This window comes from Gadus chalcogrammus, chromosome 4 (assembly GCF_026213295.1).
Source record: "Gadus chalcogrammus isolate NIFS_2021 chromosome 4, NIFS_Gcha_1.0, whole genome shotgun sequence".
Classification (NCBI taxonomy): Eukaryota; Metazoa; Chordata; class Actinopteri; order Gadiformes; family Gadidae; genus Gadus; species Gadus chalcogrammus.
Window position 1 is genome coordinate 2075244 of NC_079415.1, and position 14330 is coordinate 2089573.

A 14330-nucleotide genomic window follows, 5' to 3' on the forward strand; every position below is an offset into this window, starting at 1 on the left:
ACCAACTTTGATAAGGCGCCACCAAATTAACAAGCATTAGTTGCCTTTCCCGAGACCAGTGATGGGCTAGTGGAAGGTGTAGTGAGCTAAGCTACCAGTTACTTTATATTAAATGAAGCTCCACTTCTCTGAAGCCATCCCCAGAGAAATATAGCGGGCTAAGCTGCAATACCGCGGCAAAAGCAGTTTACCACATCAAAGCACTCCTTTGATTTTTTTCATCTTTTTTTTTCTTTTTTCATTGAACCAAGTTCATTCCCAGCTAATGCTTTCAAAGTGATCAATAAACCTGTCAGTCAAACAGATAGGCAGGCAAAACATGTTCGGTTTAAACGGTTGTTAAACAATAAGCTGTGCTCTCTGCTCTACCCGCTCCAAAACCAATCTGGCAACAAAAACAAACAAATAAAAAAACATGCGCTCCACATAATAACAAAAAGCAGGTGCTGCGAGAGTTTGTGTGTGTGTGTGTGTCTGTCTGTCTGTCTTTTTGTGTGTGTCTGTCTATGTGGCTGTCAATGTCTGTGTTTATATGTTTATCTGTCTATCTATGTGTGTGTGCGTCTATCTTTGTGTGTGTGTCTATCTATGTTTGTCTATGTGTGTGTATGTGCGACTCAGGATCAATAAATCTCCTTGCCATCTTTCCATCTAGTAAACTCAAGTTTGCGTGTCTGGGAAAAGTCCGCTTGTCACCTTCGTGATTATGTTGGACGGACACACACACACACACACACACACACACACACGGCGGCGCCACATAAACCAGCGTTATGGTCGCCGCGGGACAGTGTCCGTGAGATGGGCGGAGAGCCCACACACGGCCTTGGCCTTTATAGTCTCCGTGTGGCCCCCCCGAAAACTGCGGTGGACGTGGGCCGTGACGATGTCATCTTCGGTCGGCGACGGCTCGCGCGGTTAGCACACGGCGGCTCAAAAATCATCACCGCCGTGTCCGACCGAGGCGCAGGAGCTCTGCTGCGCTTTAAACCTCCAGAAACGCGTGGGAAAATTGAACCCGTGTAAGAGAGCTACGGTTAGGCTAGCAGCGATGCTATCGCCCCCCCCCCTTCCCCCCCATTGCCTACGCTCTCGGTGGGACGTCGGTGTGGACAGCATAAAGAACGACCCGGGCTTACCACCGGTGCTCTGGGCCTGGTATTATGTATTGATCTTGGCTGCGGTGGATAAATCCCTTGCAGAGATGATATCATCAGTCATCTCCGCCCACAGATCACCAGTGGGGGGGGGGGGGGGGGGGGGGGGGGGGGGATTCAGCCCACAGAGAGGGGAACGGGGGACGGACAGATCCCAGGTCAGTCCCGGAGTGTCTGCTCCAAACACAATGAACTAATACTATTAACTGGGGCTTATCCGGTCGGGAAGAGGGACTTAAGTGTGCTTACCGAAGACAACATGTGCTGCAACCGAGAGATATGGTGCGAACTGTAAAGAAAACGTTGCACGTTGTTTATCGCTTTGAAAGATGTACGTCGGCGACGTCGGTACAAAACAACGGCGGTCGTTATCGTTTTGGATCTCATTCGGTTTCAAAACCTTTGCAACGTCGACGACAGTGAAAGATGAAAGACACACACGCACACGCACACACGTGTCGGGAAAAGCTCTGGCGATGCCGGGAAGTCAATATTATACCAGCCCGGTCCTTCACCACGGCACGCCGATATCACCGCGCATTAGCGCCATGTCGCTAAGCCTCTTGAAACCATATCAAGGGCCCGAGCTCGCCGCGTTTGTTGACCATCCAAGATGAGTACAGAGTGGCCTTGCTGTGTGTTGTTTAATATCTATCAAAGCCCGCCCCCCCCCTTCCTCCCTCCCTCCCTCCTCTCCCCCCTCCACTCCCATCTGCACCTCTCCCATCTCCCCCCCTCCTCTGCCCCCCTCCTCTCCCATCTCTCCCCCTTCTCCCTCCCCCTCCTCTCCCCCTCCCCCCTTCACAAAACAACCCAGGTAGCTCCTACTACTCCTGACTCCGTCCAGGCTGTAATTAATTTGCTGAGTGGATTTGCTGAGCCTAATCCCGCTGAATTCGACTGAGCTGCCATTTGTTGGAGCTGTCTAGAGATTGCATATGGCATGAGCACTGGGCAGGCAGATGCACCTGGCCCGGCCTGATGAAGCCAACTCATTTGGCTTTGTGGGCCCATATGTCATGGCCGTTAATCCGCACGCAGAGAAGCACACCGCACACCGCTTTGCAGAACTCAATCGATAACATGCACCTTTTTTGGTCCCGAGGACTAACCTGCCGCATTGTTGTTGTTTCAACGGGTTGTATAAAGATGATTGGTTTTGAATAGAAAAAATGCAGAGGCAAGACCACTGAGTCTTGTACCTCAGCGTTCACGTCGTGTACCTATGTTGCATTAGATACATGAACAGAATCGGAATTACTTTGATTGCATCTTGCTATACAAGTAAGCAAGAGTACGATTCTTAGGATGGGTTCCTCAACTGACATACATCTCAACATAGCAGCAACAATACAAGATAGAGTATATAAGTACAAAATAAAAAAGTAATATAAAATAGTAAAAAAGATGTAAAAATAAGCAAAAATATGTAGCAAAAGGGTAGTGGTACCAGACACAATGGATTCTAGCGTAACATTCCTTGGCTGTAGTGCTAAAGCCGTGCTTAGTGCACGTGTCCAGCATGGGCTCTTCTTCTTCAGCTCACCTACGGGAACCGGACGGCCACCAGCCGACAGCCGGAGCGTGCTCCAGCAAGAGCCGAGCACATTAGAAAGCACTCGCGGTTAGTTACTATGATCTTCCGGAACGGTCTGTTCAGACCTTCCCCCCCCTCCTGCTGTCACACAGGTGGGAGGGGCCTGTTCTCCGCCACGCATTCGCACACCGCGCCGCCTGAGCGATCATGTATGGCCGTTTTAATTGACAGGAAACATCTGCTGGGCGACAGCGAGTCACAGCGTGGCACGCACACGCACACACCTGGAGAGCATTGGCAGCCATTTTGTCCGGTGACTTTCATCCGAAATTCGACAAAAAAAAAAAAGAAAAACAACTCTTGGAGATGAACGCGGTTAATGAATTTGGTCGCCGTAGAGGCTCCGCCGGCGTACTGCCAGATATCCCTTTAGTCGTGTGAAGGGGGTGTGTGAGGACGTCCTTTATCCTTGATTAAAAAGCATTGTCATTGCGGCGGTACGAATCCCCCATTCGTCAGACTCCCCTCGCCGGCCACGCCTCTCCAAATGACCGGAGCCGCGCGTTTTAATCTTCGACCGCCGACCACTTACAAACCCATTTCCTCACGCCATACCGTCTACCTCCGACCCTGGGTATCAATCTGTCCGGAGGGCCAAGCCTGAGGGGGGGGGACCGACGGACAGGAACACACAGCAAGGAGGTGGAGGGCGGGATTTACTGCAGCTCCCGCCCTGGCGGGGCGCGCCGACAGATGGACCACCCTAGCACCGAACGTTTAATCTTAATGATGACAGCGACCGGTGTAATGCGAGACACCTGCTGCCCCGCCCCCGCCGTCCCCCCGGCTAATGACTCAGCAAAGCGACCGACCTTGAGCTCGGCCATAGCAGGGGGGAGGGGGGGGTTTTGGGGGCCCTCTTGGGGCCCGGCCATGCGTTTCACGGGGGGGGGGGGGTACGACACGTCGCGTCACTCTCGCCGTCCATCTCTCCGCGGCGCTCCTCTTCAGCGCGTCGTAATCAACCGTGATCCGTCTCTCCCGGACCGCCCGTGACAAAGGGGCTATTTCCATCGACTGAGGGGGCGCCGTTCACTCTGAGCGGACAACCTTGGAGGCTCGCCCGCTGGGAGACTCGTCTCTAGAAGCGTGGGAGGGATGAGTTGCACATTTCTCTCGAAGGTGTGCCTCACGGCGCTACTGGGAAGGGAAAACTGGTGAGGGGGGAGGGCGGACGCACACGCACACACTACGGGATGGGAAGGGGAGGTTTCAGTCTTTTAAATGGCGAGGCATCAATCGTCTTTGTCTTCCCACGGCCAACAGTCGGACGTACAGTTGGATGCCACACACACACACACACACACACACACACACACACACACACACACACACACACACACACACACACACACACACACACACACACACACACACACACACACACACACACACACACACACACACACACAGTTCCCCTTGAATGTATTGTTTTAGTGTCAGCAGGCGCTTGAACAGTGTTAAGGGGGCAGCCATAGCAGGAACGTCGACCGTGTGATAAATAAAACACAACCCGACCGCCCCCCCCGCCCCCCCCCCTGACTGCGTGCTTATATTCCTCAGAACAAGTCCCGTTTCAAGAGGAATCAAATCAACCAACTCCATTCCGGTTAAATCACAGAGTCCTCTGCCTTCACCGGAGGCGGCACTTCAGCGTTGCGTTTACAGCTGGGTAAAAAAAAAAAGACCCCCACTCCAGCGAAACGAGGGGGAATTTTCCATTAACCAGGAGAGCGCGCAATTAACGGAAAAAAAATAAGAAAACACAAAACATAAACCGACGTTCTGGGTTTTTGGGCTGGAGGGGCGTAAGCGTATTCATGGGGAGAAACGTAAATAAGTGATAAGGAGCAGCACGCCACCAGACATGGCCGCTGGTCACCGTGATTGAGTAAGCATTTACCCTAATCCCCCCGTCCCTGCCAATGTTTGCCTTTCCCCCCCCCCGCTTTGAATTCGCTGGATCGAATCCGACGGTGTGACCTTGGGCGTCGCGACTCCCCGCTCGAATAAGGAAAATAAATTATCTCAGAGGGAGGGAAGGGGGTCAACTAGGCGGCACACTTGTTAGCGTTGGCCGTTAGCCGCCAGGAGGGGGGTAAACGCCGTGTGAAGGCAGGTCCGCGCGGGGACCGTGTTCTTCGTCGAACGGCACGAGAAAGAGTCCAAATCACCCCTGTAATGGCGCAGAAAGCCCTTTCATCCATCCTCAGTCTGTTGATGCAGAACAAAGCTAAATCAAGTCCCACAGTCCTGGAACTGTCATGTTCCATCCAGCTCAAACGATGGGGGTGGGGGTGGTGGGGGGGGGGGGGGGGGGCGGGGGGACTCCGCAGTCAGTCGGCCAAATGTCGCTCCCCGAAGACCGTGATCAAAAATAAATCCAATGGAGAACAAAAACGGGGAACAATGCAAAGCATGAAAAGGTATCTAAATTGATGGGATTGGGGGGGGGGGGGGGGGGGGGGGGGAAACGGTGACAAAACGTGATCTATGAACTAAAACCGTATCGCACCCCTGCATGTTCCCTACTGGGAATCGAGGTTCAAAGGAACCGGGAAAAAAGAAAACATGGCCTCCAGGTTTTTTCGATATGAACCGAATGTGCTTCTTCTGCAAATCAGGTCCTCGTTCCACAGGCCCCCCGACGGCACAGCTCAAATATCACCGCTCCGGGAGAGAGAGAGAGAGCACAGCTGAGGACACGAGGTCCCGGAGAATCTCTCCTCAGCCAGACGGAGAGGTCTGGCATCTCGGTAGGAGGTGGGATGCAGGCTGTCTATTATTCAATCTGCCGTCCCCATGTTCCATTACTCACAGAATTATGCAACACTCCGCTCCATTGTGTCGAGGACAATGTACAGAGCGCTGTGCGGAAGAATAGACGGAGCTTTAAATAGATAAACAGGCAGAGACCCTGGCCTGGGCTTACATTAGGCACAGCGCGCGCTCGCCTCGACGCACCGATGCAGTTTTCACAATAGGTTAACGTTTCGACTAACACACGGGTTACTTTGGGCCAACGTTAATGTGCTTGCTTTGTCTCGTAAGCAGCTATTAAAAATATTGTATGTTTGGGTGATAATGTCGTGGTTCCTTACACTGGTCTCAAGCAGAGGTAAGGAAGCGGATACTTGCCTTTCTGAAGCGACTAGAAAGGACTACTTGATAAACGATGGAATAGATTAAGCATTTATCGTTATTACAATGCATTTTCAGCTGATCAATTCGATTGATTTGTTCCAGTTTAGTATTTGCTGCTAATGCTAACATACGGCTATTGATGGCAGCATATGGAAATCAGGAGAGGAAATCCCTAGGAGAGGTCTTTCTCTCTGAGAACCCACAGATATTTTCATTTTCAGGTGAAAAGAGACTTTGCTTTCTTCTTTCCCTCCTTCCTCAGGGCTGGACCTGACTCGTAGCCTGTGGGGGGGGGGATGTCTGCCACGGAGTCAAATGCCATGTAATGAACATGAGATTGGGCTTTACTGAGTAGCAACAGTCTTAAGCAACAGAAAGCGCTCGGTTCTGGCATGGGCATTTGCAAATGTCTTTGTCAGGCTAGCTTAAGTCTTCGTTCCCCAAAGTACAATGATGATTTGCAAGTTTAATTTTAGCATGGAAAGTCTCGCCGGTAAAAAACTGAAAAAGCGTTTTAACTGGCCAATTTCTGAAAGGCGTGAAAGCCGCTGCTCCATAAATAGTTTCAAAAATAGCATTGTTAGGCTTCCTTCTCACGGTTTCCGATTTTGACTTATTGTGCACTAAACAAGATCGGTACATTAAAGCTAATTGCACAGCATTGACAAAATACTCATTGCACATTTACAAGTACGCAGTAATAAGGGTTTCTGTTGCCTCGTACACTTTCCATTTACGACTCTCAATCCCCAATACTGTGCTCTCGCCAATGCCACTCTCCCCATCCTTCACTCTCGCCTCTCCCTCTCTCTCTCTCTCTCTCTCTCAATCGCCCACTCTCTCCCTCGGGTGAGACCATGTGACCACTTCCCAGTGAGACTACCCAAGAAACCCCAGGGTGCCCAGCAGGGATACAGCCTCCTCGACCCCTTTCCATTCTACACACACACACAGCAGCAGTGTGAGGAAGAGAGGAGAGAGAGGAGAGAGGAGAGAGGAGAGAGGAGAGAGGAGAGAGAGAGACAGAGAGAGAGACAGAGAGAGAGACAGAGGGGCAGAGAGAGAGAGAGAGAGAGACAAGGGGGGAAAGAGAGACAGAGAGACAGAGAGAGAGACAGAGACAGAGACAGAGACAGAGAGAGAGAGAGAGAGAGAGAGACAGAGACAGAGACAGAGAGAGAGAGAAGGGGGGAGAGAGAGACAGAGAGAGAGACAGAGAGACAGAGGCCAAGAGGGAGAGAGAGCTAATTTCACACAGTCTCTGCGAGGAAGAGAGGAAAAGTGACAGCCAGAGTAAAGGGAGAGGAACTGTGACAGTGGCACTTCATGCCCATTGCGACTAAATCGAACCCTGGCTATTCTCGCAGACATCCCCCCCACCCCCGCCCCCCCCCCCCCTAGCCCCCCAGCCCTGGACGCCCTCTATGTGGTGCCCCCCCCCCCCCCAAACCAAAAGAGAAAAAAAAATTACTTTCATACTGCCATGAGTTTACTGCCAATCAAATTAATTACTCCCCAGGACCTTGGCAACTTGGGCCATGGGAACTTCTCCTCCCCATGACTGTGGCCCCCCCCTCCCCCCATCCCTCGAAGTCAAAACAGTCAAATTAATCATAATTAATAATGGCACTGGCGCAGAATGTCAGTCTCTTCAAAACAAAGTCATTTTAAATTAGCTTTGAGAGTGCGCCGAGGCAAGGAAAGAGAAAAGACAGAACGACTCGAAGTAATCAACTCCAGGCAGGCCCCAGTAGTTCATTTAGTCCTTCACCTCGGAAGAAAATAACCAGCCAGGCTATTCTGGGAGTTCTTCTTATCGTGGAGCAAAAAAAAATTATAAAAAAAAGGAGAAACTGACTTTCCATCGAGGCAAGGTGAATAAAATGACTATCATTTGTATAATTATTCCTAGGGTTTCATTTAAAAATATATACTTCTACGGACGCCATTTTGTGAAATTCAAATTCTGTCGATAGCGTTAACAAAGCCTCAATGTTTTATATGAATACTTATTTAACGTATAAAATTCATGTCTTTCCCTCTACTGGTTTAAAGATATTTTGAGGGACTGGGTTCAGCAGACATCGAATCAACATGGACAGAAACAAAGAAAAAGTTGAGTTGACAGGCACTTATAATTGGTCTTCCTTCAATACTTTACACATTGATATCGACGACATTCGTGCAGAAAATTCTCCCCCCCCCACACACAGCAGTTTGGCGGAGTGCCAGAGAGAGGATATTCTGCTGTTAACACATTGTTTTGGTGGAAAAAGCAAACCGGGAGATCCAGAACGCTGCTGTCAGTGTGTGCGGCGGAGCGCGTCCGTGTCAATGACAGGTCATGTCAAAAGACTGGCGGCAATAGTTTGGCTGGAAGGCAGCCCCGATATGTTGGTGGAATCACTGCATCGAAACACAGCAGGCAGAATCAAGTGCTTCCTCACTGACTTATAATGTTGTGCATAAATCTTTTCCAAAACGGAAATCTTCACACTGTCCCACAAATATCTCAACAAACATTATACTTGGTGACATTTTCGGGGGCGTTAAAGGGCCCGTGTTGCACCACCAGACGTGCCAGTTGGGAAAGAAAGTTGCAGTACTAGAAAGTACGGTTAGTGGCCCGCCGCCGTGGCTTATCAACGCCGTTGCGAGCACCAGGTGGGCAAATAAAAATGAACGACCACCGGGTGGGATGTTGATTAGCAATTATGAGCCCCGATTCTAACCGTGAACGCTCATACTGCCAAATACCACGGTGCACATTATTTGCGCTCCAATTGCGGGTGAATAGTAAATAACCACACGTGCCAGTCGGTACGACAGGCTGGTTGCCATCAGCCCGTCCACCAGACAGGGTGGTAGGTTGACCCATCCATCCTACAGCTGCGTGCATGGTCCCACTTGTGATGTCACAAACGGGTACGTTTTGAAACAGCTCAAAATGTCTCATCATTTCACCAGTGGAGTCACTAACGGGAGGATTTCGAAACGGTTCGTAATGGCTCAAACATCACAACTGTTGGTAGACTCGGGGCCCTTTAAGAGAGGCTACTTTGAGGCTAAACCAGTTCTGACTGGTTTTATGCAAACGTAAAACCAGTCGGCGTGACTGCTCTGCGAAATACCGACCCCTCGCAAACGACCCAATCAGGGCCTGCGTCAACGTCAACATCAACTCACCTTGGAAGTTCCCGGCCGTGAGGTAGAGCCAGGTGAGGGCGGGGATGAAGAGCAGGGCGACGGTGGCCAGCAGAAACTTCCTGCGCCCGCGACACATTCCAAGCATCCTCCGGGCGGCCGACCCTAGCGAGCGCCGAGCGTGCCTGGGGGAGGTGTGGGGGTGGGGGGGTGGGGCGGGGGGAGAGGGGCGGAGCCTCTAGGTGGGCAGCAGCTGCTGGTGGGCGTGGCGATGCATGGCCCTGCAGGAACCAACAGAGAGAAGAAGAGGGGGGGTGAGTCAAAGCAGGGCGGAGGGCGGCGCAGGGCCGTTTAACGATTTTTAATCGTAATTCGAATTTATGGTCAATAACGTTTTTTTTTTTTTTTTTTTAAGAAAATCGATAAAAAACCAAATAAAAAAATGTGTTGGTCAACATGGCATGCGCTGAAAAAAGTAGGTGTTTTGTTTGGTCTTAAGTCTGTTGCAACAAAATTGTGCTTTTGTTAATCATTGTTCATCTTCAAATAAAATCCAAACTTAAAAAAGTATATATGCGTTTTTCATTTATAGAAAAAAATAAATTGGATTAAAATCAATATCGGGTTTGGTTTGACAAAATCTGAGATTTAATTTTTAGGCCTACTGCTCAGCCCTAGCGGAGGGTGGGGGATGGAAGGCATCTTCACACGCGACGGAACGCACGCCGTCAGCGAACACGACCCATAATGCAAACGCTGGTGTAAATAAATACACCAAAGCAGTTGTGTGGATGCATGGCTCTCAAGACCCACCGTGCGGCACCCTGATGGGGTAAGTGCTTGGCATGGTTGGGCCAGGCGGGGAATTGAACCCTCAAACGCGTCTCAACCGGTCCACAACAACAACATGTCTTCTATTGTCATATTAGAAACGCAAGAATAGTTTATAGAGGATTCTAAGGGGTTTAAAAGCCTTTTACGGTTCTCACCAGTAAGATATGCAAAAAACATTTGCCATTTTTGCATGCCTCTGATGACCTTATCATCGTAGTCGCAGACACCGTCTAAATATTGAAACATTTGATTTTGTAAAACACGGCCCAGCTCCTCACATTAAACCTAAGCACAGATTTGCATCTACTTATCCCTGCCTTTCAAAACCATCGTCTTTGCATCATTTGCTCAGTGCGGTCGGAATATGAACCGCCGTGGTCTATACCGTTCTTTAATTCAATGAAGACCGATTCCACAGAGAGTCACAGATGTTGTTTTGGGTTTTAGGAGCAGTAGAAAATGAATACATTCCCCCCCCCGCCCCCTCACCAACCACGCAGGTCTCCTGAGGACCTTACTGCAGGGAGCGTAGTGCATTATTCATGACAATGATAAGAGACGGAGAAAAAAAACACAGCAGCACACAGAAAAGTTGCACCATGCGTTAACCCGTCAGACGTTAGTTTGCTAGATCTGCACGTTGTAAACGGCTGGGTTAATTGGCCAATATGCAAAAATAGGTTCTATTTCAGATCTCCAAGTTGTGTTTGGTCCATTTACAGCGCAAATTAAAAGAGACAGTGCCTGCTGAACTATTCTTGCATGGCCTCTTGCTAAATCTTTGGATGATTATGAACACGTTTTCAATTACCCTTTATAACCCAAAATCGTAACTGTGTCTGATCAAAGGGGGCGAGACACAATAGAAGTTGGCACTCGTTTGTGAGCTGGGATGGTCGCTGGCTAAATGAAAATAATTTAAAAAGGAGAGTGCCACATTTACAACGTGTGAATTGCATACACGCGTATATACACAAACTGTATCCCATTAATTTAACAAGCACCCAGTGACTTTTACAAGCAACCAGTGGCAACACGATTCTAAAAGTGTCAACACGTTTTTCGACAAGATTTGTTATTTGACAGTGGGAAGTTAATCAAAGAAGGTCCAAACTATAAGAACCCTATAAACACACTCTGCCAGTACCCACCCCTATGCAGACCATCAACAACATCCTTTAAATCCTCCACAACGAAACTCCACTCGACACTCAGCTATACCACTAGCTATCATTTGACATAGCGTCTTCCAGAAGCAAGTAGTGGGTTATGGATCCAAGGACCTTACAGTCAAGGGTCAACCACCCTAACCACTAGACACCCCCTTCATTCATATTCATCGTCTGGCAAGGTATACCGCTCCAAAGGAAAGAGCTACAGCTAGGAGGAGGAGCAGCAGGCTGGAAGTCCTGGGTGGTGGTGGCATGGAGGGGGGGGGGGGGCTGGGTTAAACGAGGCTACCAGAGATTAGACGCCTCTTACAGTAACGCCAGCCCCGGTTACAATAGCCGCCTCTCTCTGGGAATTGCTCCAACCGGTTCTTTAGCCCCGTGACCCTGGGTTGTAGCTCTCAAAATGGGATTGCATAATCTACATCGCTAATGCTGTGCTGGACACATTTGTTAGCGCACAAGGGAGATGTCAGAGGCGGGGGGGAGTCACCAGCCGCAAATGTCAGCCAGGGAGACACTCGGGCGAAGGAGAGGAATTGAGAGGGGATTTAATACGTCGGTTTACACCCCTAACAGACTACGATAAAACTCCCGGGACACACGCTACACTACTTCTTAGCGGTCGAGAAAACAAACAAAACAAAGCTAGCCGTTTAGCCAAAACAGTGTCCCAATTTGAGGAAGAGTCAGGCGACGCGAATACGAGCTAAGCTTTTCCAACCGCTAAAAAAAAAAAAAGTTTGCCGACGCCAATTACCGCCCGGAAAAGTGCCGTAATTTATGTTGGAATACGGGGAGCGTCTCGGATCAGCGGTGGGCCTCGCCGCGATGACAGTTGGTTAACGAAAACGGGATTTAATATCCAGAGCTCTGTGGTGAACTGCGTTGTACCGAGGCTCACGGTGATGAATGACGATCAGGGGGAACGGCAGAGAATCGGTTGGGGACGACCACCGGGACAAAGGGCGGGCGGGCGAGAGAGAGAGAGAGAGAGAGAGAGAGAGAGAGAGAGAGAGAGAGAGAGAGAGAGAGAGAGAGAGAGAGAGAGAGAGAGAGAGAGAGAGAGAGAGAGAGAGAGAGAGAGAGAGAGAGAGAGAGAGAGAGAGAGAGAGAGAGAGAGAGAGAGAGAGAGAGAGAGACAGAGAGACAGAGAGACAGAGAGGCAGAGAGAGACAGACAGACAGACAGACAGACAGACAGACAGACAGACAGACAGACAGACAGACAGACAGACAGACAGACAGACAGACAGACAGACAGACAGAGAGAGAGAGAGGCAGAGAGAGAGACAGAGAGAGAGACAGAGTCAAAGGGAGAGAGAGACGGAGGCCGAGAGGGAGGGAGAGAGGCCGAGAGGTAGAAAGAGACAGAGGCTGAGAGGTAGAAAGAGACAGAGGCCGAGAGACAGAGACAGAGACAGAGACAGAGACAGAGACAGAGACAGAGAGAGAGAGAGAGATGCTCGCTCTGAACGTGTGCCCAGCAGTCCGGGGGACGAAGGAACATGTGGCCGGTGTTTCGGGGCGAAATATAGGTCACGACAAGAAATACATCAATGTGACAGATAACAGATTCTCATAACACACAGAAGGGAATAGGGAGAAGAGAAAGAGGCCGAGAGGCCGAAAGAGGAAGGATTACCTCGGGGCGATTTAATGGTATCGTTTATATCTCTGCACCATAAGAGCCCTTCTTCTTAATATCTGCAATAACCCCACAGGCAAATCTCACAGGACATCCGTTGTTAACAGAATGATTACTCCATCGGAAAATCGGACGCACAATTCTCCAAAGGCTTCGTATCGTCCCGACACCCTTACTGAAAGTGATAAGGGCTTTTGATGAGAGCAGGGGGGAAGAGGAGGGGGTGTCAGAACACTGGACTTGGCCCTGACACACACACACACACACACACACACACACACACACACACACACGTCGGTATCGCTTGAGAGCAGTCCGTTGCTTGGAAAGGGGGTTAAGAGGGCCAAACCAGGTCACCGAATGCTTCCAGGGCCAAACCTGGCAACTGCGGGTGGCTGTCGCCATGCGGGCATGCGGGCCTCGGAGCCAACGAGATGGGATCCACGCCCGGTCCTGCACCCTCCCCCCCAGTGACAGAAGCTGCTGGGGTGGATGATATGGGCGTGAGGAAACCAGCAATACACCTAGCAACGTGGTGGGTGCTTGGTGGTAACATTGTAGTCAGATTTCTGTTCTGTTAGAACAGTGTTACACCTTTTTCCCCCACTTGCATGCAACGTAAACTATATATATATAGAATTTATTTATAACAAATAGTGTCAACGGGAAATATAAAATGCTCAACGTTCGACTTATCGTTACAAAAAAAATAATGTAATCCTTTTGAAAGTATTTACATGTTGAATCTAATTTGTGGATTAGCATGATGTGCTTTCAGCTAAACGTCCTTTCCAATCCGTCAATCGATTTCCGATGGCCAACGAAACTCAATATCACGGCTCACCGAGTACCAGATAAAGCCCTCAAAAACTCTTTATTCAGCTTTCAAAGAATGACCCGGGAAGGGTTAGATCTGATGGAGACGGCTCCTTCTCCGTAATAAGGCCAGGAAGTGAACGGCGGGGGTGAAAGTGGCAGAAGACACCGTTAGCGGGTGTAACAATACCGGGGACTGATTAACTGTGAGCGGGCTCTCTTGAGCCTCTTTGTCCTCACAATGGAGTGGCCGGGATCCAAACGGCACTCTAGCTTAACATGAGTGCACCTGTGTGGTGGCATTGGCCAACTGCCATTTTACAGCGGGAGAACTTATGAGACGACATCATCTGGGATGCTATCGGGGCGCTCTTAATTTGAAATTAAGAAATTCATCACATTCAGTGGGGCAGGATCTATTTTTAACTTTACGGATGGGCTTTGTCTTTTAATAACCCCCTCACTGAGGGATTGGATCTAGGGCGGCATGTTTCTTTGTGACGGTGGTAAATGGCAAACTTTGCATCGAAAGTGTATGCCCGTGGATTTTGTGGATCAATATGACAACATGATCACATTAAATCCATCCATATCCATAACTACAGAATGCTGATATGATGATATGATGCTGTACGATATGAATGTTCTACATTCAAAGTGTAGCATGCATAGCACAAAAAAGAAAATACAGTTTACTCTGGAAAATCAAACCCCTGCATTTTATCTGCCTCAACAAGATCTTGATACGGTCACATCCCAAATACATGAACAACCGGAAGGATACAGTGAGATTGAGATGGATGCATCATGACCGCTTGATTC

General features: G+C 49.6%; 1 protein-coding gene across 1 annotated transcript in view; it reads right to left on the reverse strand.

Annotated features, from left to right (window-relative positions):
- Nucleotides 1-9238, reverse strand: part of large1 (LARGE xylosyl- and glucuronyltransferase 1) — a 55522-nt gene extending 46284 nt beyond the window's left edge. The window contains exon 1 of the mRNA XM_056589604.1: nucleotides 9085-9238. Within this exon, the coding sequence (XP_056445579.1) occupies nucleotides 9085-9190 (106 nt within the window). The 5' untranslated portion in view covers nucleotides 9191-9238. The remainder of the gene's footprint in view (nucleotides 1-9084) is intronic.
- Nucleotides 9239-14330: the final 5092 nt, after the last annotated feature.